This window comes from Pteronotus mesoamericanus, unplaced genomic scaffold (assembly GCF_021234165.1).
Source record: "Pteronotus mesoamericanus isolate MK-2021 breed Mesoamerican mustached bat unplaced genomic scaffold, CSHL_Meso_final scaffold_54, whole genome shotgun sequence".
Lineage (NCBI taxonomy): Eukaryota > Metazoa > Chordata > Mammalia > Chiroptera > Mormoopidae > Pteronotus > Pteronotus mesoamericanus.
Genome location: NW_026555321.1, coordinates 32918267 through 32943493, shown reverse-complemented (window position 1 = coordinate 32943493; position 25227 = coordinate 32918267). Strand labels below are relative to the sequence as shown.

The window sequence follows — 25227 nt, the reverse complement described above, 5'->3', positions numbered from 1 at the left end:
CCCCCTCACTCACCTTCATCACTGGTGTGAGGTTCAGTGCCATTGTCATGGTCAACTTCATCAATGGTCCCTGGCTCGCTGTGCGGGCTGTCACTGCAAGGAGATACGGGAAGGGAACGCATTGGGGGGCTCTGTACCCTCACACTGCCCCTGGCCTCCCTCGGGCAGTAGCCCAGTCCCCCTGTGGGCCCTGACCCAGATCAGGCCCAGTCCCACTTGATCCCATCTTTTCCCTGTGACCATCCATAGATTTTCCTTCTTAAGAGAAAACCACTTCCGGCTCCCTCACGGGGAGGCTTCCCTGCATAACCTTCCCCAGAGGAACTCCAGCCCTGGAATTTGCTAGGCTGTCTTCTTGGTAAAGGTTGCCAATGCCAAGGTGTTCTGTAAGATCCAGAGGGCAGTGGTAAAACCCTGGCTCTTATCCTTAGAAAACCACAGTGCAGAAAAGAAAGGAAGTTTGGAAGTACTGTGGGTCATTCGTTTAGCCCAGCTCCCTGCCTTATACAGGAGGTGACACATCCAGCGAGGTGGACTGATGCTCACAAGGAGCAGGGTTCCTCAGAGCTGCCTCAGGATGCTGTGTGCAAAAGCCCAGATCAGTCCAGGTGGTGCCAGCAGGAAGGCAACCATGCTGGGCAGGGTGGTAGGGTGAATAGAGGCCTGTCAAATTTAGTCACAAATGCACTGGGATAATTTTACCAGCTGCTACCCTCTCAAGAGATTATAAACTCGAGGCTAGGGTTCATTCACATAGTCAGTCAGTCGATTTTTTTTTTTTTTTTACTGAGCCATTGATCGAATCCTAATATATCCCTGACACTGCGCTAGGTAGGAGGGATGCACTGATGGGTCAGGTGGACACGGATCTGCTGTCATGGGCCGGGGGGGAAAAAACAACTGCTGCAAGTAGAAATGTATTATGTAGGAACAAATGAGCAGAGACAAGAACAGCAGAGGAGACCTACGCAGAATGGTCAGGGAAGGCTTCTTGGAGGAAGTGATATTTGTAACATCATTTAAAGGAATATAGATTTTATTATAGATTTTATAAGAAGTGATATTTGTAACACCATTTAAAGGAATATAGATTTTATTCTATTGCCTCCTGGGTAAGGTCCAGGTTCTGCACATGGCTTAAGACTTCTCACCATTTGGCCCCTGCTGGCCAGCAGAGCTTCCCCCCTCACCACTCCCTCGTCATATGAAACACTGGATACGCAGAACTGCTTTTCATTGTTTAGAAAATTCGTTGCCCACTCCACCTGGCTGACTCCAGTTCATTCTGTAGGTCTCAGTTAAGTCATTATTTCCTTCAGGGAGCCTTTCCTGACCTCCCTACATTGGCTCAGGGGATCCCACTTCTGGAATTGCCTATGCCCTTCTCCACCAGAGCTACTTGCATCAGGGGTTAATTCTGTTTCAGGTGCATCCCTTCCCCCCACCCCCCAGCCCAGTGCCTGAGCCAGGACAGATGCTCATAACCATTTGTTGAATCAATGAATGATGTCCATTGTGATGAGATCCTCAGCCAAATCTCACTTTTGGGCTTTTGAAAATGTCTTTAAAATTACCATGTAATTAATAGTTTTCCTTTCTTATGGGATGTAAATGCAATTCAAAAAGTGTGGTGATTGTATATTGTTCTTTGATAAATACACTAAGATCTGTAGGACCCTACCCAGAATGCTAATTTTATATATATATGGCAACAAGAACAGAGAACTGGTAATGATTACAAAAACTTGAAATGCTTCTCTTTGTCCAGAAAATCTGCTTGCTGGCTGTTTAATGTTTCTATTACAGAACAGGGATAGACTTGCTCCTAGTGCCTCAAACGAGATTAAAGAGTTGTGATTAGATAACACCAGGGTCTGGTCTTTCTGTGCAGGGAAACAGGGGCTGGAACACGGATCTTATCTGAAGCAGTTCCCCAAATATGCCCAGAAAACTAAAGCAATTCAAGAATCCAGGAATGCTTTGACAATAAAAAGACAGACTCTCCTGTAGGCATCAGGTTCAAAGCAACGCAGGTAGTGCCTAAATTTATAGCTGTGTATTGTCCTGGGTTGAGGACAAAGAAAGAATGCAAACCCTTTGACTGGTTGGTCTCTGCCAGTTGGTGTTCTGAATCTGCCTTTTCCACATTGAAAAAAAAATTCTAATCTTACCACATTCAAGGTCTTAGCCTGGGGAAGGCAGTCAGCCCTGATTTTGATAAGATTCTGATTTATTTCTCTCCAGATTCAGTGTAGGTGCCCAACTAGTGGCTGTTGACCTAGGGTGGAGCTCTCACAGACAGTGAATTCACTTTGGAAATGAGAACTCTGGGTGGAAGGGGACAATGATAGGATATGTCACTCTCAGTTCCTGTGTTTGAAATAGGGATTATCTACTTCCCTGCTGCCTGAGATGGGCTTACAACTCACCTGGCCAATGACAGCATTACCTCTGCTAACCAATGTGATTAGTTCCCCTGACTCAAGCCTCGGCAGGGAGACATCATTCTTGAGCTAGTGTTGGAACACTTGAAAGGAGAAGCTCTTTTTTCCCCTGGGGATGCTGAAAGAATGGGCTCTAAATCTGGAGTTACCAGATGCCTTCTTGAAACCTCCAAGAAAGAGGCTGCCTGAGGATGAAGCCAACATGAAAGAAAGCAGAGCACAGGCTGGGGATTGTAGGGCTGAGTCCTAATGATAATAGTGAGTCCCTGGATCCAGCTATACCTGAAGCTATGCTCCAGACTTTTAAAGTATTCTCATTCTGCTTAAGCCAATGTGAGCTACATTTCTGTCCCTTATAAATCGACACAATCTTGACTGATGCATCTATCTCATGGCAGGTTGCTGTGAAGCTCAAATGAGAAAATGTGTATGGGAGTACAGACTATAAAGCAGTAAGAAAATTAAAGGGTTTCTTACTGTTCCTGTTCAACAGCAACAACAACAACAATGATGGTAATAATAATATTAAGAGGAATGGAATCTTACCAATATTCTTCCCCTCCAGCCATGCATTTTTCATACACAGGTCCCTCTAGCTCCCGGGGGCTGGGGAAGATGGCTTCATGATGGATGATGATGGTTTTGATGACTTCGTTGACGTGTGCCTGGCAGGACACAGGGTCCTGCCCATCAGGAATGTGCATGAGGGTGGGCCCGAAGCAGATGGCCAGGTTGTAGGGATCCATCATGTTCTCATCACTATACTGCGAGAGGCTACAAGAGAGGAGGCACCCACAAGTCACCTGGGAAAGGCAAAGCCTCCCCCTGTGGTTTCTTTCTCTTGGGGCTCCACTCAAATCTGAGAGGATTCCATGTTATAAGAACTGCTGCACCTGCAAAAGCCTCAGGACCCCCTCCCAAAAGAGGTCAGGGCGAGTCAAAGAGGGTCCCACCCCCCCGGCTGGACAACTCACTGGTTGAGGAAAGCGAAGAGATATCTCATGACCACGATGACCACGCGGGGAAGGGTGATGAGGATTTGTTGGATCTGGTGCACCCTCTCAGCTGGGCTCTCCAGTTCTGTAACATAAAGGGGCTTTCAGGTTGCCTATCATCCTCAGAGAGGCAAATAGACAACATTTGTGAGTCCCACCTCCTACTAGATCAGGCCACATGATTCAGGACAGCCAGTTGTATTCAGTCCTGGACACTGAAATGGGACCTTGGCTTGGCCAATGAAAGTATCATATGCCACTGGATAGGTCCAGGGAGGGGAACATGGCCTAATCAGAAGTGATCACCGTTGATCCTTGGGACTTGGGGCCAAAGAAAGCTAGAGAGAGGCACCCTCTTGAAACTGGATAGAGGAAAGTGTGAAGCAGCTGGGAATCCCAAGGGAGAAGATCTTGCCTGAAAGTGATAACAACATAGAGAGAGAGGAGACAGATTCCTGCTGATGCGATGTGAAGGCTGTGTCCAGGAGGGGCCTAAAATTTCAGGAATTTGAGCCAATACATTCCTTTTTATGGATTAAGTCAGTATAAGTTGAGTTTCTGTCATCTGAAACTTATGTTTCATTAAAATCTGTATAAACACCAGCTACAGCATAGGCTGACACATAGTAAGTGCGCAGGAAAAGAGTGCCGAATCAGTCCAGCCAAGGGTGGGAGCAGCCAATTGGGCTTGATAAGGAGAGCAAAGTGCTATGTGTGTTTTGTCTTGTGGCTAAGAAGAATGAGCTGCCAAAGCTCTGATGTTTATTTGCAGTGCTGATGGTGGGCTGATGCACAAATTCACATCAATTTCTTTTTCAGAAAACACATTTTTTATAGCATGGCTCCTCCTTCCAGCCCCCACATTCTGTCAGTATGTTTCTTCTAAAACACTACTTTTCCTACTCTTCCTCTGCATCCAAGGCCCTTCGTGATGGGGCTTCAACCAAACTTGCATGCCTTTCTCCTAGTCACTGCCCCTTCCCATAGTATCTAAAGATGACTTAGAGCCATGCTTCTCAATGAAGTACTAGTGCACCTCTAGGGACATTTACAAATATACTTGTATGAAGCATTCTTTGAGGTTGCCACAGTAACTGGAGGATGCTACTGGCATTTAGGATCCAGGGGGCAAGGTGCTGGAACTGCTCCTACCCAAAATGCCAATAGTGGCCCATGGAGGAACTCTGTGCTAGGCCGCTCTATCCACCATCTCCCTCTCACAAAGGACTTGGCTGCTCCTGGGCCTTTGCACATGCTGTTGATCTCTCTTGTCTGTTGGGCACACTCCAGCTTACCTTCAAGGCCTGGCTCCAGGGAGCCTCACTGGAGCCCTTCCCACAGAGTTAAGCTCTCGCACCTTTATTGATTCTACTGCCCCTCCACGTCCTCAGCTTCAGCCACCATGCCCTAGTACCACCTTCACTGTTATTTATTAATTTTTTAAATTAAAAACATTTATTTAAAAAGGAAACTTGACCTCACTCTGTAAATGAGAAATGAGGATCACTTGCCATAATTAGAAGGTAATATAAAAAAGATACAATGTAAGCAAAACAATGTTACTAAATTGTAGGTAGACATTGTTCTATAAGCAAAGGTCCTGAGGCTGAATTTCAATCTCTCCATGTAGAAGGGAGAAGGGACACTGACCATGAGGTTTTTTCCTTGATGTAAATAATCACAGGATTTGGGAAGGAACTGAGAAGGGATGTTCTTTCTCACAGTGTGATTCAACTTATTCAATGTGATGCCTTGTACCAGAGGTCAACGACCTTGTTTGCTGAGGACCCTGCTCAGGAACTGGACTATTGGGGCTTCTGGAAACATTGGCTGAGCAGGTGACTCGGGACTCGGACAAGGTTGGACCTTTGTGGCCTGGAATTTCTCAGGGGTGATCTGGAGCTTGAAGCGGGTCTGGAAAGATGAGCAGGAAGCAGGGTAGAGGGCAGAAAGGTGGAGAAAGGGTCTTTCACACAAGGCACAGCAGGGGGTTAAGTGCCCCCCCCCCCAAGGCTGCCACCACCTCAGGGGCACTTTCTTGGCTGAAAATCTCTCTCAGAGCATTGTAGGGAGTGTCCCTAGTGAAACAGGGCGTGGGATAACTTTCTGTCAATCATATTAAACAGTTTATCCCAAAATACTAAAATTTTCATAGCCTAAATTAAAAGTTAATTTTAAAATATTTACAAAAGGTCTCCTTGGATTTTGGCATCTTACAGTCAAGGCACCTTTACTTCAACCCCCTGGACTGGGTTCCTGACTTCATCCATAGACATACCAGCCAAGGAGGACTCTGATGGCCAGAGGAAGCCCCTAGTCAACTTATTTTCATGATTTTCCTTGTTTTTCATGTTGCTGACCTCTAAGTCTCCCCATTACCCAAGGGGAAAATCTCTGGAATCCTTGCAAGGCATTCAAGGTCTTCCCTCTCTTGCTCCATGTTACCCTTCCAACCTCTTGCACCATGTTCTGGATGGGACACCCTCCTCCTGGCCCATTGGTCTGCGTGTCCCCAACCCTTGCCAGGTTCTCTGTGTCCACCCGTCCTGAAGACTCTGCTCACATCACTCTCAGCTATGATCTGAGAAACTAAGTCTTCCTCTATTCTTCTCTTCTGAGCTTCCATACCCAGGGGTGTACCATGCCCAATAGCTTTTATATTACTAACCATCTTTTTATTTTCACCACTAGGTTTTTAGTTCTGTGAGAACAAGGGCCATACTGCTTCTTTCACAGTGTCCCTTCTATGTGCCTAGCACAGTGATGGGCCCATAGTGCAACTTCAATAAAGATTTGCCGAGAAAATGATCATTCTGCCTGGGAAATACTTACTAATAGTAGATATCAAATCTTGAAACCTTTCCTTAGGAAAGAGTGGGTTTTCCAGTCCTCGGAAATACAGTTTTAAAACACCAGCGACTGAATTGATATCTCTTTCATTTTGATCATCCACAAGGGGGTCTTCACCTGTTAGGAAACAAGGGGTAATGATTCAGGTTGGTAAGGAGGCAGGGAACGTGCAGGTGGCAGAAGAGATGGGCTAGGCCGGCCTGAATTAGAGGAGAGGCAGATGGGACAACCTCCTCAACATGGCAAGTTTAGAGTTCCCCCTGCAACTGATTTTGCAAATGTTCAAATTGATAGTGATATTGTAAAAACAAAATAATAACGACCCATCACTCTTCACTTACACTCATTAGTATACACTCATCTTTGCCGTATCTGCTTTCTCCCCATTGGGGCTGCACAGTTTATACAGCTACCGGCAACACAGGAAAAGGCTTCTTTTCCTCAGCTCTGCCCAAGGAATGCTGTTACCCTTTTAAATTTTTGCCAGTAGGACAGGCAAATGATCTCTCAAGAGAGCAGCATTTTGCAATTTAATTGGGGCTGCTGAGCTAGTTCACCATGAGGGAAGCTTTCGTAGGGGAGATGAGAGGAAGCAGGGAAGGCGCTGAGAGAAGTCTGTACAATGGGCTCTGTCTCCTCCCAGAACAGCTCAGAGCACCCTGAGACTGGCAAGGAGTGAAGAGCACAACTGGAAATTCATACTTAGCTCCCTTTCCCCTGCCTCTATAGGAAGACAATGTGTGTCACTGCCAGGGCCTCAGTGAGCCCCAACATGCTGTAGTACAAATTACAAACAGCCCCTGCCTTCCTGAACTAGGGCTGCGGCACACAGAGCATGAGCCCAAGTCACCTCCCACTGCCCTCTTGGCAGAGCACCTGCCGGACCTGAACGACCGTATGTCGCAGCCAGACACTGGTGTTCCATACGTCGGTCTCTCAGATATCCCCGAGGAAAGAGAAAGAATGCTTCCCTGACAAGACTTTTTCATGGGGAAGGAGGAGAGAAAACATTAAAAAATCATTGCCTGTACTGATAGAGCACGTTCACACGCGTGATGTCTCTTAGCTCAACAGCATTGAGCGGCACAAAAGGAGGCATGGTTCCAACACCACCCTTCTCTCAGAAAGCTGAGGCCCCAGCAAGTGAAACAACTTGCCCACATTCACGAATTCAAAAATAGAACCAGCAGCTCCCAGATCTCATAATGCCTGGGAGACAGTCCTTCTTCTATACCTTTTCAATTCTGTCCAACTGCTTTCCTTCCTTCCTTCCTTCCTTCCTTCCTTCCTTCCTTCCTTCCTTCCTTCCTTCCTTCCTTCCTTCCTTTCTCCCTCTCTCCCTCCTTCCTTTACAGTAGAATCCCAACCTTTTTTTTTTTCTTTCAACATAGAGAACAAAGCTGTCTTAGTTGAACTGGGTGGAGAGGTCCAAGCCCTCTCCCCTCAGTCTACCTCTCTGTCCCAGAGGCAGCCCTTGAGGCCCCTCTGAAGTACCATAAATGTTCTAAACCTCTGCACTATGTTAAGCTGTTTCCTTATTATTACCACACATTACTTTTGTGGTTTCATGATGCAAAAGTGCATGGATTTGTGTCTCCATATTAGCTCCCCTTGTTCAGCATGATTAATATATTGACTTCACACACCATTTGCTCTTGCTCTGCCTCCCAGAAGACACTCAGTCCATAAAAGGAGCCACCCAAAATTTCCTTCCTCCTAGCTTAGGCCTCTTGCTCTCTGCAAGACTAATCGATATTGGCTCCAGAAATGAAGGGAATTTCAGAGCTCAAGATGAGCAGGATAATTTGTGTGAATGATGGCTTCCTCCAGGAGAAGAATTAGAGCTAAAAGCCAGGGAAGTTGAGAGAAAGCAGTGTTCATACTTTACTAGAGGATGTGCTGGAGGAACTAGAATTGCTACCAGATGGCCCTGCCTATAGCTGACTTTCAGCCAGGCCACCTGGGCATTGCCAAAGATGTTAAGGGCTGTGTCCAGGGCAGAGTATGAACACACGGTGTGTGTTTAAGGCCCCAGGGAAACTTGCTGCTGGACGGGGCATGGCAGGAAATGTGTAAGGTGGTCTGCTCACAAGGGCAGTTCTCTGTGGCCACAGTTCCATGCAAGCCCCTCCTGAGGCTACTCAACATGACAGTTCCCCCCATGTTTCTGGGTCACACCCCTCCTCCTGGGGCAAGAAATAGTCTCAGAAGGGCCAGGTTGAGGCTAGAATGTGTCAGACCCTGGAGGCCGTGACTTTAGCCCCAATTCCAAACCCTGTCTTGATCTGTGCAGGGAGAAAGGGTCATTGGGTTCCTTTCCAACCACTCTCTGCATAGGGGAGACCACTGGAAGCTCCCTCATCTCGATGTACAAAGAGGACATGGATCGGTTTGTGAGGGGAACAGAGAGGTGGAAAAGTGGCCTGGGAGACAACAGCAAGCCACAGCGCTCTCCAAGGAACAGCTGTGGAGTCCTGCCTTTTTGTGATGTTTTCTCCTTCACTTTGCCAGAAGATTACAAGAAGATCTCAGAACTTGAGGGGTGAGGTTAAGATTTATTGACAGCAACAATAATAATAATAATAATCCCAACTAAAACTCTGGTTGACTCATGTCAGAAGAAATAGAAAGTGGGTTTACAACTAATAAGCCAAGAAAGACTTTCCAGAAGGTTAAGGAAAAGAGACAGCTGTTTCTCTCAACAGTATTGCAAGAAATGTAGGCAAGAACTTCTGCTCCAGAGAAAGAAGGGTGTTCAGGAAGGAGAAAGACCCAACGCTCAGAACAAAGGTCAGGGACTGGCAGAGGGATTGGGGATTTGAATTTAAAAAAATATAAAAGGAAGAAAGGAAAAACATACAATGTACTGATTCTGGAGAGAAAGTTTGATCATATGTTAGGGTGGGCAAGAAGAGAAATGCTGAGCCCTGTGCAAGTTCTGGCCACCTGGTTGTTGTGTTTTGTGGGGAGGAGGACAGAGGGGGACATGGAGGAACACGGAGGGTTTTCAGGAGAGGTGGGAGGAGGTGACCCCAGGGATCAGCTGGGTAAGGAGCCTAACCCAGGGCAGCTGGTTGGTGTGCATCAAGAAACAGAAAAGAGTGAATGAGAAATCTGGGCACTGGCCAGCCCCGAGGAACCAGGAACGATTTTTCTGTAAAGAGACATACCAGGAATGACTCCTCTAAAATAAGCCATGCTTCACTGTAGGCTCAGGTGGAGCAGAAGGACCAGGCTGGCGAGAGAATGAGATTCACTTGGTAATGGCAGAGAGAGAGAGAGAGAGAAAGGAGCTAACTGTATACGTGATGCAAAGAAAAAGCAGAAAACATTTTTTTGCAGTTGAGATTTGGGTCAGGTGATCTCTGCCCAGCAGGGCTCTGCATGGGGTGGTCTAAAGCTTGTTAGGAACAGAGAATTCTTTATTTCATGTCACCCCTGCAAGGCACCCAAGCAAGTGACAGAAGGTGCTAAACTTAGAAAATCACATTCAAGAAGGAAAGAAAGCAGTGCTTCTAGGGCAGGCTTAGGGCCTGGCTGCCTGGCACGAGGTTACTTACAAGACAAAGGGAAGCAGGAAAATGCCAGCGTGGGGTGCTCACCAGGCTGGAGGCACCATGCAGTGAGTTTACCCATGTGAGACTCAAGGAATTCTATATAATGGGATGGGCCTAGGAGGATGGGAGCAGCCAAGGCTCCGGACCATGTCTCTGTTCATTTACAATGAACACAAGGCAGCAGGGGCGCTAAGGAGCTGCAGAAATGAAGAAGCAAAGCTCTGGATTGGGCCATCCAGTGTTGTCAAGAGAAACTCAGGGAATGATGAATGGCACTTCCATCAGGGATGCTGATGGGAGGTACCTGTTACTTTATGGCCTTTGCATATGCTGTTCTCTGGGTGTGGAATCCCCTTTCTCTGGCTCTTACTCTTTAAGCTCAGCTTAGGCATTTCCTTCCCCAGGAAGCCTTCCTGGGCTTTGCCGTTCCTCGCAGCTCCATCCAAGCTGGGCATGCTACCCAGTGCTTCCTCCCTCATTGCACGGTCATGCTACCTGTGCTCTCACACTAGCAGTGACTGTCTTTTGTTCCTATTGGGTTTTCAGGCCCTAGCCCATTACCTAGCACAGTGTAGGGCTCAATGCATGCTGGTCGAGTGGATGAATGGATGGATACATAAAGAGTAGGGGTTTGGAGCAGGAGAATTCTGGGGCTTTCTGTCTCTGAGTGCCCAAGATCCTGGAATGCACCCTGGAAATTAAGCTCCCCTGGACCCTAGGAGGCCACTGAGTGTCCCATCCAGTCAAATCCTGCTCTCTACACCAGGTTGCAAGGCAAAGTGCCTAGGGCCTTGGAGGTCTGTGCTGGGGGCTATGGTGGTGACCACCTGGGACTGGCAGAATGCTTCCTCCATCCTGAACTAGACCTCCGGGTGGAACTGGGAGGTTAGGGAGGGGGCGAGTGTGCAGAGGAGGCAGCCCCTCCAGGGGAAGCCCGGTAATAAGTAGGGAGAATCCTAAAGCTGGGACCCCTAAAGGGGGAGGCCTGTTCAGAGCACATCCAATAGGTACAAACCATATACCTCCCAAGGCTGTTAGAACAATGGGTTAAAAAGTACTTTGTAAATTGAGATGTGATCTACTGCTGAGAAATGGGTTTGGGATTTGGGTCCTCAGACCAAACTTAATATAAAAACCATTCAGAGAAAAAAGTCATAAATGAAAGTTAACAGGAGTCGACTATGGAGATGTTATCCTTCCAAAACGCTGGTAAACTGGAGGCAAAGATATTACTTAGGATGCAAGGCAAGCACCTAGTATAAAAAGGTAGAGGTGGATGAAGACCCGGGGACTCCTTACTTTGCATGGACCCTGTCAGCAGCCATCTGTTTGTCCCCATCAGGGATTCTGAGACCAAGAGAAGCTATACTGAATAAGTCACATGTGCTCCTATTCTGGTGGTAACTTCATTTCCAATAAGCTTCTATACCCTTGGTTAACCAACATGAGAGCTGGGCGACCTCACCGAGGGTAGGAGGAGTGCACGGTCTCTTCCTGCCAATGTGCAGCTTTGCCGAAAATACTACACGGAAAATTAAGAACTAGGATATCCTAACAGCCACTCAGTGTTATCTATGCTTTTCCAGCTTTTCTCTAAAACACAGTAGACTCTCATAACCCTTCCAGAGTGTTTTACAAGGCCCTCTTTCCCAGCAACCACCATGCGGCCCGCCATGTGCATTGGCAAAGGTTTAACAGCTAGGTCATTGGAGGGGAAAAAGAAAAACAAAAGATCTTAGTATTTGCCAATTTCTGTGGTGTAAATACTCCCACTGTGGCTGATTTCAAGCTACCAAAGTGAAGTTGCTGAAGGCAAAGTTGGAAAGAGATGTTGATACAAGCCAGCTCTGCACACCACTGGCTCTAAGCCCTGTGCTATCACCCACCCTGGCTCCCTCTGGTCACAGGCTAGAGGTGGTCACTCTGCACCTACCTCTCTCAAAGGAATTTTTGATGTCATTGACTTCAACCTGAGATCCTGGCACTCTGAAGATCCCTTGCTGCTGGAGTCCTATAGGGGGAAAAAAAACCAGTAACAACAACAACAAAAAAGGCAAAAAAAGAAAGAGAAAAATGCCATGAGGCCTTGAGCTCATCATACCAGTGGGAACTTTGATGACTCACCCCACTGCTTGCCTCTTTCTCCCACCATCCTCTATCAGACAGTCATTCTCAATGAAGGCAGAAGCCCAGAATAGCCTTTGCAATAAGCTCCGGCTGACCAAAAGACTCAGGCACATCCGGCTTCATATGTCTGTGTCTCTTGTCTGGGCTTGGAGGAAAAGGCCATAAGAAATTTATATCAAGACTGAATCTGTGGATAGTGTCCAATTTAACCAATAAGTTGGCTCAGGCAAATAACTGGTCAGTGCACACTGCTACCGAGTTTACCAGCTGCACTGGCACCAAGGACCTTTGCCCAAGTTTATAAATGCTGTCTGAGAGGAATGGCCACAGAGATTTTGAACAAGAAGGATCAATACCACTGCCTCAATCCTTCCCTCCCCTAACACAGACATTTTTTTTCCTTCAAGAAAAGCTAAAGAACATGCAGACCTGGGATCAAGGAATTTAGGCGAGATTAAATTATTAAAGAAAAGCAATCACATTTTCTTAAGTTTCTACAAGGCCAGAACAAAGGAGACCCTGACAGCTGACCTAACAGCAATCTATAGGACTGAGGGAACTGAAGGGCCTCCCTTCTCTTAAATGGGAAGAAATGGGGAAGGCTCTGATCATTTCCCTGGGATTCAATTTTTCTATATAAAACAACTCTCCACATTATAATTTAGGGAAGTGTTTACTCTTAAAAGGCAGGCTGTCATCAAAGTCTGGTTTGTACATAGCACGTGCTCAACAAACGCTTATTTATTTCATTAACCAGTATTGACTTTCCACACTATGTCACTGGCCCATTCTTGTCCAGTCACATTGGCCTTTGTCCCATATGAGGGGCCCTTCTCTCCATCCGGGCTGCATGGCTGGCTTCCTCTACTCAGTAGAGTCTTGAAGGGCCCTGGAGTCTTAATTACCCCCTCGGAGAGATCTCTCCTCACCACCTCAGTCAAACCAGCCCTGCCCCCCTCTAGCCACTCCATTCTCTCTTTATTAGTTTTTTTTGGCAATATCAATACCTGAAATCACACTATTTGTTTCTCTGCTTGTTTGTTTCCTTGCCCTTCAAACTGGTAATGTAAGCTACCTATGGCTGGTACTTTACCAGTACTTTGTAGAAGCCTGTATTCCCATCATTCAAAACAGTGCCTGTTATGCACTCTAAAAAAATACTTCTGGAGGAATGAATAAATGAATTGATGGAAGTACAAGTTAAGTACTGGGAATACCATGGTTAGGAAATCCTAGACACTATATTTCCTTCATGGATCTTACTACAAACTTGCAGTATTAACTGACTGACTGGCCAACTGCATTTGGTGCTCAAAGCAGAGCTCTCGGCTGGGAGTGAGAAAGGAGCTAAAATGCTCCCTCCGTCCCTGTCCTCCCTGCTCCTCAATTTTCCTAGTTCCTGGGTCTTCTCGCCACTGCTTTTCTTACCCCAACACACAAGTCTCAAAAGATAGCATTCAGAAGAGCAGCTGTTCTGCGGCGCAGTGACAGGGAAGTCTTCCAGATGAGTTAGAATCTCATTTCCTATGAGCACAGCCTAGCGCCTATTCTGGACAGAGCTGAAAATGCTGCCCCACGATTGAGCTTACCGTATAAATTGATGTATCGGATGCAGCTCTCAACTACAAGTGGTATAGCTTGTCCCGAATCCTTAAGAAAAAAATTGTGAGTTTTATTGGGTTTGACAACCACCACAGGAAAACAGACATTGCAAATACAGATTATAAACTCAAGCCAGAATATTAGTACCATCAGATTAGTAGGAAAACAAGCAAGGAACTGCTAATCCTAAAGTCTCCACAAACAGTTAAAATACAAAGTCTTCAGTTATATGCAGAAAAAGGCATAGCTATGGTAATTTTAAAGAAATGCTCTGTCTTCTTACTTAGCTGGGAAGGAATCAGGGCTCAGGAGGCTTGGTGGGCAATTGGAAAGAAGAGGGAACCTGCTGCGTGGAGGGGGTATAGTCTGCCCGTGGACAGTTCTCTGCCTCCCGCTCCACTTTGCCCCTGCTCAGCCCTATTCTCCCAGTGCTCAGGGATAAAACAAAGCAGCATCAAGGACTCCTCCTAGGGCTGCAGTACCTGATACCAGAATTAAGGAGGACACACTATGGGAGAAGCAAGGCTGGCCTCAGGCCTCCTTTTGAGCTCTGGGAAGGGACAACCAGTTCTACTCAGGCTGTCACAACCTAAGCATCCAGATACTTTGCTGAACAGGAAATGTGTTATAAAGGCTCTAGAAACAGCTTACGTCAGCCCTTGACCACTGAGTGGTCAACCTTAGTCAAATAGGCTGAATAAGATGCAGTTCTGAGCATAGGCTTCTGGGGTGTGAAGGTATTTTTCAATTACATCTTCTTAGGCTGGCCCATGGCCACAAGGGCTGGGCAAGGGATAATTTTCTTTTGGATTCTGCAACTGGTTGGCCTTTCTGCTATGTCAGGTCACTAAAGAGCGTAAAATCTTCTTAAAACTTTCTTTAAAAGGGGTCATACTAAATTACTAGCCTCCTCAGAAGGTGAGGAAACAATAAGGCATATGCAATATGCTTTTATAAAGGGCATTTGGGTGCTTTCGTGGCTTCTTCACACCCCACCTGTGAATTCTTTCCTTCATTAGCTATGGTCAGGGAGAGAATGATAAAGTACATCTCCTGGCAACAGGCAAGGTGGGCCCTCTTCTAGAAATCAGTACTAAAGACAGGTTTCATCCGGCTAAATGGGGCTAACGGACCTTGCTAGTAAATACCTGGTTCCTGGTTCGAGCATTTCTTCTTCCTCTGATAACAAAAAATAAACAGGCAGCAGAGCAGGAGAAAAAGAAAAGATTATGCAGGAGTAAGATCAGTTAGAGTAAGCAGATCCTTCAGAGTCCGTGAACGCCAAAATGCAATGGCAGCCAGCAAGGGTCCTGGGGAGACTGCCGGCCAGCCGGCCCGGGGTGGGGGCTCCCCGCATCTCAGGGCCTCGAGGGGGTTCTGGACCCCGCCCTAGCCAGCCTTCCAGTATGGCTGCCTTGGACACCAGGTGATGTAGGAGCCTCTTTTGGTCCTTGTCAAAGTGCAGGAACAGTGTGCACTGAACCCTTTCCTCATCCCCATACTGGCTTCTCCTCAATACAGAGGTTATTCATTCACCAATGGGCTGGAGACCACCTAAGACCCCTTGATGTTACCCCCAGCTACCTACAAAAAGGAGAGAAGCACACCTCCCTGTGTCTGCTGCAAGACTGTCCCTGGAATTCAGCTCAGGAAACCTCATTCCTGGTAAAAAGCTAATTGTATCAAGATCATGTTTATCACATGTCCTCTGGATAAGTCCCAACAGGATTCCAAGTTTCAAACAGCTTCCTAGCTTTCCTACCAAACAGCTTGGGGAGTTTCTCCTGGGTCTCCACAAGGCTTTTCTCTCCTTCCTACCCTGGGCCCTCACACTAGTGCTGAGAACACCTCAGGGAACCCAGAGGCTGAGAAAGGCCCAGGGGAGGGAGGGCAGTAGAGAGTAAGAACACCTTCAGGACATTGCCTTAGTTTTCACTAAAGTCACTGAAGCTGCAGATTTCCACTGGCAGGGGAGCACTCTCTTGTTCTTTCTTCCTCTAAGTGCAGCAGGGCAGGGTGCTATGTTTCATCCAGGCTTCTGAGGAGGCTGAACTGAGAAACTGGAGGATATACACCTTCTAAGTAGTGTCATCTGCCCAGTCGCTGGCATCTCGAAAACTGGAATTATCATATGTTGGCTAAACCTACCTGAATCCTAGGACTGAGCAAACAGCCTGATCAGATGGGGCTCTGGGATCAATCTCCTAATGGCGAATGGCAACAGCAATAGCTAACGCTTCCACAGAGTTTGCTATGTGCCAGGCAGTGCTCTAGAAACATGGCGTCTCTCAGCTCATTTGTGCTAACAGTATCACACACTCAACAGGTAGGTAATTACCATTCTCATTTTATAGAAATGAACTCCCCCTCTGTCCCAGGGGCAGACTTCCTAGGCTGCAAAATTTATAATAAAAAGTGGGTTTCTACCTGAGAGGAGAAAAAAAATCAAGGATTTTGAAAAAGGTCAATTCAGGTAGAGCTCTAGAAATTGATTCCATAACTCCAACGCATTTATCTGTCCTCCTTAACTTGGAGATGCTTTGTTGTCCCTTTAAACCCTCACATTCATGGAGTCCCAGTGATGTTATTTTGTTGGACGACTTTTACAGGTCTGGCATTTCAAAGTTGGGGATTCTAAGTCTGTGCAGAATGTTCTCCCAGATAACATGTGAATCATAAGAGAAAATGAAATTCTGTTCACAGATGTAGAAGAATTTACCATATTTTACTGCCTGTTCATTTTCTGGAAATTAATAATCCTTGAGAGTAAGACCATGCTGTATGCAATCTTGTCTACATACTGTCTAGCTCACAGGTGTGCAGAAGTGTGCTGAACTGCACTTAAGGTATGTGGTATAAGTACAGTATAACTTACAGAAATGCAATCATTTAACAAACATACCTATTTCATTTTCAGTCAAATAGTTCCCTTAGGAGGCTGTGCACTTATTCCAACAATGAGCCACAGATTGGTGCTCTGGGGTGTCCCTCACTGGGGGCTCTTTTCAGAGCCAGCCCACCAGCCCCACTCTAGCATGTGCCTTTTGCCATTTTGTTTCTCCAGTGCACGGCAAAGCTGAGCTTTGAAGGACCAGGGTGTTCATTGTAATGCAAAGTTTGGCACCCTTGACAAAGGCCATGCTACAAGCTCTAAGGAAGACTGGCTAACTGAAGCAACAGCTACAATATATATTTAGATATATAGCTTATATTTTAGATATATAAGAATGTAGCTGCCCAAGGTGATCACCTCCAAAGGACAAACTCTCATATGGTTGCAGAAGTTCTCGTGTGTTTGTCAGGAGGAACGAAGTCAGATAACTAGATAGGCACAAACGTGTAGCCTATTTCATTAGACAGAACACCTAATGTTTCAATCCTATCAGGTAAGAGTTAGCTCCTTCCACGTATTCTCACTGATCATCCATTTCCAAAGAGCTGAGCAAATTAGAGAAGGCGTCCTGTCTATGCGAGCCTTCATTCATGTTCTTCCTTCTTTCAGGGTCTCCTCGCTCCTTCTCTTCTCTGTTTTATTCCTGCCTTTCCTTCAGCACTCCCTCCCCTGCCTCCAACTGAAAACTCTTGTGCCCTAGTGCTCATAGCTCTTCTTCTCTAAGCTCACACAGAACGTGTTTCCATGGGGATAATTCACGAAGCGTTCATCTGAATCACCTTACACTTTCCTCTTTCTCTGTTGAAATCCTCCTGACTGACACTATTAGCTCCTTGAGGTCAGGGAGAATAGCTCACAGGCCTTTCAGTCCCAGCTCAGTAATGGAGAGTGGCTTTTCTGAGGTCCAAGATGAAGTTCTGTCAGGGCGAAGAGGAAGGCTGAAGAAAGAAGGACCCTTTTGACACAGCCTCATCTTCCCGTGGCCTATGGGATGGCAAAGTGCTCACTCAAGGACAGCTCCAAATAGTACTTCTTTCCTGACGCACTCAGCAGCACCCCACCTTTTGGGACCCTCCATGTCTCACTCTTCCGAGGTATCCTGAAGCAGCCCCCCGGTTCCCTACTTGGGCAGTCTCCCCTTGTGCCCCACTGTCCTTTCCCCAGGACTCAGCCCACAGGCAGAGACACACCTGAGATCCAGGCATGCTGCCGACCCCCGCCCGCTCCGCAAGTCCTGTGTGCACCCTGAGGGTGGAGGAGAGAGGGCAGGGCAGGGAGCCTCCACTGCTCCAAAACTGCCGGCAAAGCCCGAGAGCCTTTACTTTCCCCTGATTGACACCAGTCTGCTTTTTTTTTGCAGAAAGTGTCTTCACTGGATGGTGGTGAGCTCTGGAATAACTGGCAGGGACGTTCTCTCTTGCTCCCCCTCGCTGATGTTAAGAATGTACCTCCCCTTCTTCAGTCTCTCCCCCACCTTCTGTCCTTTTCAACTCCATCACCATCTGAATTTGCCTGAGCCATTCTACCTGGGATGGCTTGATCTGTACCCTTGGCATCCAAGAAGCAAGAAAAGAGAACTCACCTAGCTGAAATGCTTTTGTTTTTAGTTTAAGGTGTAAAGGGTTAACCAGGAATTCTATAGGGACTGCCTCAGCTTCTCTCCCTCCTCCCAAACTTCCCAATAAGAAGTAAAACTAGGTAGGAAGGTGTTCTTTCATACAAATTTTATGTTTCTTTTGCTGGTATATTCTTAACTAAAAAGTTAAAATCTCACTGTTGCCTACAGGGATTTTCTTTGTGTTTCTTCCAACCAAGCTCCTCTTGGAAGATGTGGGTATAAAGCAAGGTAGTGGGTTTCTCTGACTGTCCCTTTGGCTAGTGAGGACCACAGTTCCTGAAGCAACAAAGCAGGGCTGGCAGGGACCACTGCCCTGGCATTTCAGCCCCACCTGGGCTTCACTGGGTTGCTTCATGATCTTACCCCTGAGACTCACAGGAAGGCACTTAGGAGCAACTGGTCAAAGACAAAAGCAGCTCTGATTAGAAGCCCTCACCAAAGCTAAGCGCCGGCTGCAGGGAGGAACTAGTTTGCCAGAGGGCCTGGCCAAGGGCACAGAAGGAAAGTTCTGATAGGTAGGGGCAGGAACGCTGGCAGAGGGGAGGAGGTGGAGGAAGGCTGCCATTACATTGGGCGCATTCGCGGACTCTGTGGCTCCCCAGCAAGTACCTTAATGAACGCTTCCATACAGCCGTTAAATAGTTTATGGCTACACACTGAGAGAGGCCTAGGTCTCCTCATTTTCTGTGGTTTAGGGGGAAGACAGGGGGGCCTAGGGGAAAACGGAACAAAAGAAATCAAGAAAGCAACCAATGTAAACATACAACTGGGAAAGACGCTCTTAAAACCCACAATGGGAGAACACAAAATGCAAATGGAAGCCCCTGAACCCCCAGCACATTGCTGTCCAATGCTCCATCTGAAGGCCTTTGGATGTTTGGGGGCTCTTAATTAACCCACAATGTCAGGCTGCAGCAACACTCGTATAACATAAATGTGTTCTATATCATAGAGGGGAAATAGTTCATGTCCATGAAATCACTGAATCTCCAATCAGAGGCTGTCATCCTGCAAAGCTGACCAGATGGAGGGGGAATCAGGGGAGAGAGATGTAATCTGTAGTCTGAGAAAGCAAGAGACTTCCAAAGATGATTGGAAGGGTTAATTTTCATTATTTTGGCTTCAATTTATCACCAAGTGTCAACTCCCAATGTACCAGGGTACTGATCTTCCTAATGCCTCTTGGCATTTCAAATGCACTTGACTAATCTTTATTTCATTGATCTAAGAGCCAGACAATTATTATTCTCATTTTAGAGATGAAGAAACTGATGCCAGGAGGGAGGCTGCAGCTTCTTTGGGGTCCTGGGGTGACCCAGGATGACGATTATATCCTGTTCTTTAGTCAAGTACACTTCGATTAAAGTGCTTTCAGATCCATTACCACACTTAACATAAACTCAATCCTGTATGTATGGCCTCATTTTAAAAAGGCAAAAACTAAGACCTAGAAAGGGGAACTGGCTGAGCCAAGCCCTAAACCCAGGCCTCTTCGGCTCCAAATCCAAGATTTTCCCCACTGAGCAGCCATGGAGCCTCAGGGCTCTACTTCATTTCCAGCCAAAGACTCACCCCTCCCATTAACCCTTGCCAGCAGAGGACCCATGGGGTCAGGTTGAAAGTGTCTTGCTTTGCTTTAGGATCTCCATTCCCTGTGCTCCACTCTTGGCCACAGGGAGGGGAAACCGCACCACAGTTCCCCAGGAACAGTGAAACAGCCACAAGCACTGGACCAGTTTCCAGAGTTGTTCACCATGCATATGCCTGTGTTGGCTTATTTGCTCATCTTTCGCCACCCAGGTTGGCCTGACTCAATGCTTCCAGCCTTCAAGAGCAAAGGGCTCTGAGGTTAGGAGGAGGGCCCCTCACCCAAAGAGGCAGTTCATTTTCAAATGGCTTGGTACACAATTTGGGAAGCAACAAGTAGGGGCCCAGCCAGGCACAGATAAGGTCCACACATGACAAGCGAAGACCTGGTCCCCAAGTCTTGACTGAGTTCTGTAAATGAGCAAGAAATCTTATGGGTTTGGGAGCCAACCAAGGTGAATGACAGTCATACTGCCTCTTTTCACTGGCCTTGTGAGTGTCCCCTCAAGAGCCTGGCCATCCTGGAACCTCTAACCAACCTCTTGGCGTTTGAGTATTGAGCAAATGCTGCTAGCTCCAGGACATGCATGGGCAAAGACACAGCTGAATCCAAATATCATGCCACCCAAACATTGGAACCAAAATAACAGCACAGATCAAAATTTTGAAATGAAACAACAGGCAAGATTATTTCAAGCCCATCTTGGATCTTTTGTCAATTCGGTTAGCTAAGTCCATGTCATTTTTTTTTTTTTGTAAGTTACTTATTTTTGGAGGATGTGGATGTATGGGGCTGGTATTTCTCACAATGAATCTGCTTTTGAATTTTCAAATTCTAAAAGAAATTGCCAAAAAATGTGACACAAGGCCATAGGTTTCAAGTCTTATAATTAGGAATAACTTAAAGATAGCAACTTTGCTACCTATTTCTCACAGTGTTTTGGGTTTCCGTTTCTGAACATTCTCAGATCAGTTCCTTATCTCACATAGTATGATACCCTCACAACAACCCTGTGAGTTAGGTAAGAATTATTAAACCCACTTTAGACATAAGGCAAATGGGCTGATGAGAGATTAAGAAACATGCCCAAGGTCATTGGAATGTAGTGCAAATTGGGAAATTGATTTTATCACAGGATATCCAGTAGTAGCATTAAATTATTTATTAAACTCCCATGGCCAGCAAGAGTAGAAACTTTTAATACAGGTGTTGGACACCTAGTATCAAAAAGTCCTGGTGCTCATTTCCTGAAAATAAGTCCTAAAGATTTTTTTCTTTTGAGTTTACAAAATGAAATAAAGGAAAAATAGGATACTTTTTCCCATTTCTCCTACCCAATCCAGAAAGCAAAGGACTGCTGGAATCACACTGAAATTTCTTTCTTGGTAGGGTGCTCTGGGCCCTGCCTGGAATCTCTGACAAGGAAACGTAGCTATCCCAACTTTGCATGACACCAAATAGATACCGACTTACTGAAATGCTGGGTGGGGCACAAAGTGGGGAGCAGGGGGGCAGCTCAGCCAAGGAAAGTGGGGCAGCCTAAGCCTTCCATCTCTTCTGCTGCTCAGTTGCAGAGCAAAAAGGGAAAAAAAAAAAAAAAAAGAGAAGCAGGGAAAACAGGAACAGAGAAAGCCATAGAGAGGAAGAAAGAGAAACCAGAGACCAATGTCCCCTTTCTGCGTTTCAACCAAGATGAAAATAAACAAATGTTGGCAACACAGGACTTGGCCTCAGAATCATTCTGTGACTGAAAGGACAGTGACTAGAGTCTTCCCTAGACAACCCAATACACATGGGTGTCAACATCCAAAATGGCAGCAATATTGTAATTCAATGGTGGTCAGGCTCTTGGAGGCTGTGTGTGGGTGTGCATTGGGTTGCATTTTTTGGACAGAAATCTCCAGTCACACAGGGGCAAATCAACCTGGGTTAGGGAAGCCAGTCTTAAGTTTGAATAATCATAATCAAACCTTATATTTTCATCTGGCTTTGACATTTACCATATACTTTTCAAGTGCATTATTGTGTCTGTTCAGCCTAAATTACAGGGTTATTATGAATTTGGGCAATTATAAGGTAAGGTTTTAAGTGCAAGAAAAATATAATGTGTTGCAGCCCATGTGCAAAAAATGGCTCCACCTATACAAGGACAGCAGTGACTTGGCTGAGGGGACCTGCACAAATGGTCATCCACAAAGACACTAACCTTGGACAGGGAACGATGGAAGATACAGAGAGGCACAGTATAGAAACATCTCACCCAGGGCCTTTCAGATTAACTTAGAAACCATTACTAAGTTGACATTTCATTGCACAACATGTTAAAAATGATTTGTGGAAGTAAAGGGAAGCTTTTAGTTTACTAACAAAGTTGCCTTTGACCATGGCCAAGGGTCAGAGTGCAGATGACTGGGTTTTCAATTGAGTGCAGTGTGTCTAAGTGGGAGGTCTGGTAATCCTAGCTTTGGTTTCTCAGGCCTCAGTCTAAGAGGGTGTGGGAGAAAACATCTCAGTGGACTTCATTAAAAAAACAAACAAACAAACAAACAAAAACCTCAACTTTTCTCTGAGGTAGACCCTGGGACCTGGCCAAGGATTGATTAAGGCTCTTTCCTGAAACTTGCTGGAACAATCTTCTCCCACATAAATTCTAGGAATTCAGAGGGAGTGAGGGACAGCTCAATGTATCACCCATCTATTTCACCATTTGCAAATTTGGGTGTAAAACATGGCTTCTGTTGTTTGGGGACTATGATAACATCCTCTTGCCAGAATGAATGAATGAATAAATGAATAAATAAATAAGAGGTTTGTTTGTAAAAGTTTCTTAGAAAGTGACCGTGTATATCTGTTGACCCCTGTGCCAGAGGTTCCTGCCTCGCATTATGAATCATCCTGCTGTTCGAGACTCGCGGGGCCCAGAGGAACAGCTGCACAGGCTAAACTTCTGGAGAGCCCCCAGTCCCCACCATCCTGGGCCCGGCGATTTGAAAACCCCAGAGCTTTCCAAGCCTCTTCCCAGCCAACTCCCTTCCAGATGAGCAGAGAGTTGAGGGTTCGTCTTCCCTCTTGCCAAGCACGACAGCTTTCCAGGATTCTGAGTCATGGGGAAGAATTTGTGGGGAAAGGATGTCATCAGGTCACTAGGTCCAGAATGAGACAAAAGATAGCTCTCAGCTGTCCCGTGATGGAAAAGTGCAGGCCTCTGGAAGGCTGAAATCATGCTGGGCAACAGGGTAGTTATTGCTGGGAACTCTGAAACAAATGGACTCCAAGGAACAACCTGGGCAATGACAGGGTTGCATATAATCTACACTCTGTGAAAGTAGAGGAAGGGTCCAGTTGCTGAAACATCTACCACCAGCTGCCAAGTGGAAAGTGTTCACTGGCTCTGGTCTGCTCAGGGGAAGGCACAAAGGGTAACACTGAGCAAGCTGGAGAGAAAGCGGAGGTTGCCCGTTTGTTATTTTCCCAACAAGGGACTCCCATCCAGGTGCGGGTGAAGTCCAAAGCCAGGGTGCGGGCATTAGGGGCGTCCGTGCACGCTTATGTGGGTATGCGCATGCATGTGCCCAGATATGCGCAATTCCAGCCAAATCCAAAGCCTTAGCAAATGGGGACCCTAGGCTGGGCCCCGCGCCTCAGCTGGGCAGTTTGCTCAGCAGCCATGTAACAGATGGGAAGGCAGGTCAATAGCTACTCCACAGCCTCTGGCCCCTACTGTCTGCTCTCAGCCACTGCAATGTATGTTACTGTCTCACCCACTGGACAGTACACTCGAGGCGGGAAATACCCCACTGACCCATAGCAGCTCTGAAAGCCTGCTCCCCATCAGCAGCCCAGCAGAACAGCCATAAAAACATCACTTCCTTGCAACAGTGAAGAGCTGTCCCACTCTAAGAACACCCTTGCCACTCTGAGCTCTCTGCAAGTGTCTGTCTTCCACCTTCTTCTCCTCTCTTGCTCCTCACACCTCCTCCCACTCCCCACCTCAGGGCAACAGGTGAGAGAAAACAAGTACCCAGCGCTTACCTGGTTGTGCCACATTCTGCTCTCTCCCCTGGAAAAGAAAGTATATATTGATGTTTAGTTGTTGGTTTTTAACCAGAAACCACCTTTAAAGAGAAGTATATATTTATGTTTAGTTATTGTTTTTTAACCAGAAAATACCTTTTGTTTTTCTAAAAACAAAAACCAACTGGTCTTAATCATTTGTGAAATGAAAAACCACATCATGCCTGAGTTACGGTCTGCTGGAAAGAACTGCCTTTTATCAAATCTGAAGTGTCTCCTATTCATAGGGCTGTGTTCACCTACATTTTGTTATTGTTCACATACATTTCTTCAGTGATTCTCAAACTGCAGTCTGCTGACTGCATCAGAATCACCTGGGACCTTTGTTAAAAATGCAGATTTCTGGGCTCTCCCATAGGCCTCCTGAATTGGCATCTCTGAGATAATAACCCAGGAATGTACATTTTAACAAGCACCCCGGGTGATTCTGTCTATCCACATTAAAACTCCATACTATGAATTACTTTATATCAACAAAGATTGACTGGCCCTAATGTGTACCAGGAACAAGATTCCTTCTTACTGTTCCACAACCCTGCTGCCCACCTCCCACCCTGCTACTGCCATTCGCAGCTGAGGACCTGCTCACCTCCTTCAGTGGAAAAAAGAAATCAGTAAGATGGGGTCTTGGTGTTGCCTCCAAGAGACCCACCCACCTACATGCACCCACCCATTCGCTTGCTACTTGCTGGTACTTGCGAGGAAGCTCCTTGTTTCTGCCAAAGCCCAGGCCTTCTCTCTGAGCCTGTGTTTTGGGTCCCATCCCTCCACCCTTCCCAGGAGCTCTGTTCCTGCAAGTGTCTCCCTCTCTCAAGCATCACCAACCTCCTTCCTTCTGAATCATTTCCTTCAGTGTGTGAACATGTTCTGGATATGTATATCCTAGCTTTTCAACCTCCCCTTGACCCCATCTGTCCCTCTAACTACATCTCATCCAGTTCTCAGTTCTCCTTCATAGCAGAGCTTCCCGAGGGAGCTGCTCAGGGCCCCGCCTCTCCTCCCCTCATCCCACTGCAGCTGGCTTCTCTCCTCACCGGTCCCCGCAGGTGGCGGCGCTGTGGGGCTGAATCCAATGTCTTTTTTGTTCTTATTTGACTTCTCAGCACCATTCAACTCAGTTCATTGCTCCCTTCTTCTTATAAAGCTTTCTCCTCTTGATTTTCCTAGCTCCACACTTCCCAAGCGTCCTTTCTGCCTTACAGGCTATTCCTCAGTTTCCCTTCTTGTCTCCTCCTCATCTGCCCAACCCATAACCTCTAGCTGTTGGAAGGCCCCCAGGATGCACGGTTGGATCCCATCCTCTTCTCTTTCTGTGAGCCTCTCTGGGTGATCTCAAATGCTTACCGAGGACTTCCTAATCTACCTCCAGATCCCACCTCTCCCTGGAATTCCAGACTCATACCCATTGCCCCCTCTTTTATTTTGAGCAGTTTTACTGAGAGATAATTTACGTATCATAAAACTCACCCACTTGAAATG

At 46.5% G+C, this 25227-nt stretch overlaps 1 protein-coding gene across 5 annotated transcripts in view; it reads right to left on the bottom strand.

The window, feature by feature from the left end:
* Positions 1-25227, bottom strand: part of SRGAP3 (SLIT-ROBO Rho GTPase activating protein 3) — a 238718-nt gene that overhangs the window by 27404 nt on the left and 186087 nt on the right. For 3 of the 5 annotated variants that reach the window (XM_054595573.1, XM_054595574.1, XM_054595575.1), the window contains 8 exons: positions 23707-23734; positions 14724-14754; positions 13563-13623; positions 11780-11857; positions 6272-6406; positions 3419-3524; positions 2991-3218; positions 14-93 (listed from right to left, as the gene is read on the bottom strand). In XM_054595573.1, the coding sequence (XP_054451548.1) occupies positions 14-93; positions 2991-3218; positions 3419-3524; positions 6272-6406; positions 11780-11857; positions 13563-13623; positions 14724-14754; positions 23707-23734 (747 nt within the window). Of the gene's footprint in view, positions 1-13; positions 94-2990; positions 3219-3418; positions 3525-6271; positions 6407-11779; positions 11858-13562; positions 13624-14723; positions 14755-18695; positions 18799-21147; positions 21235-23706; positions 23735-25227 lie in introns of all 5 variants that reach the window. The other 2 variants (XM_054595576.1, XM_054595577.1) reach the window with 2 other exon arrangements.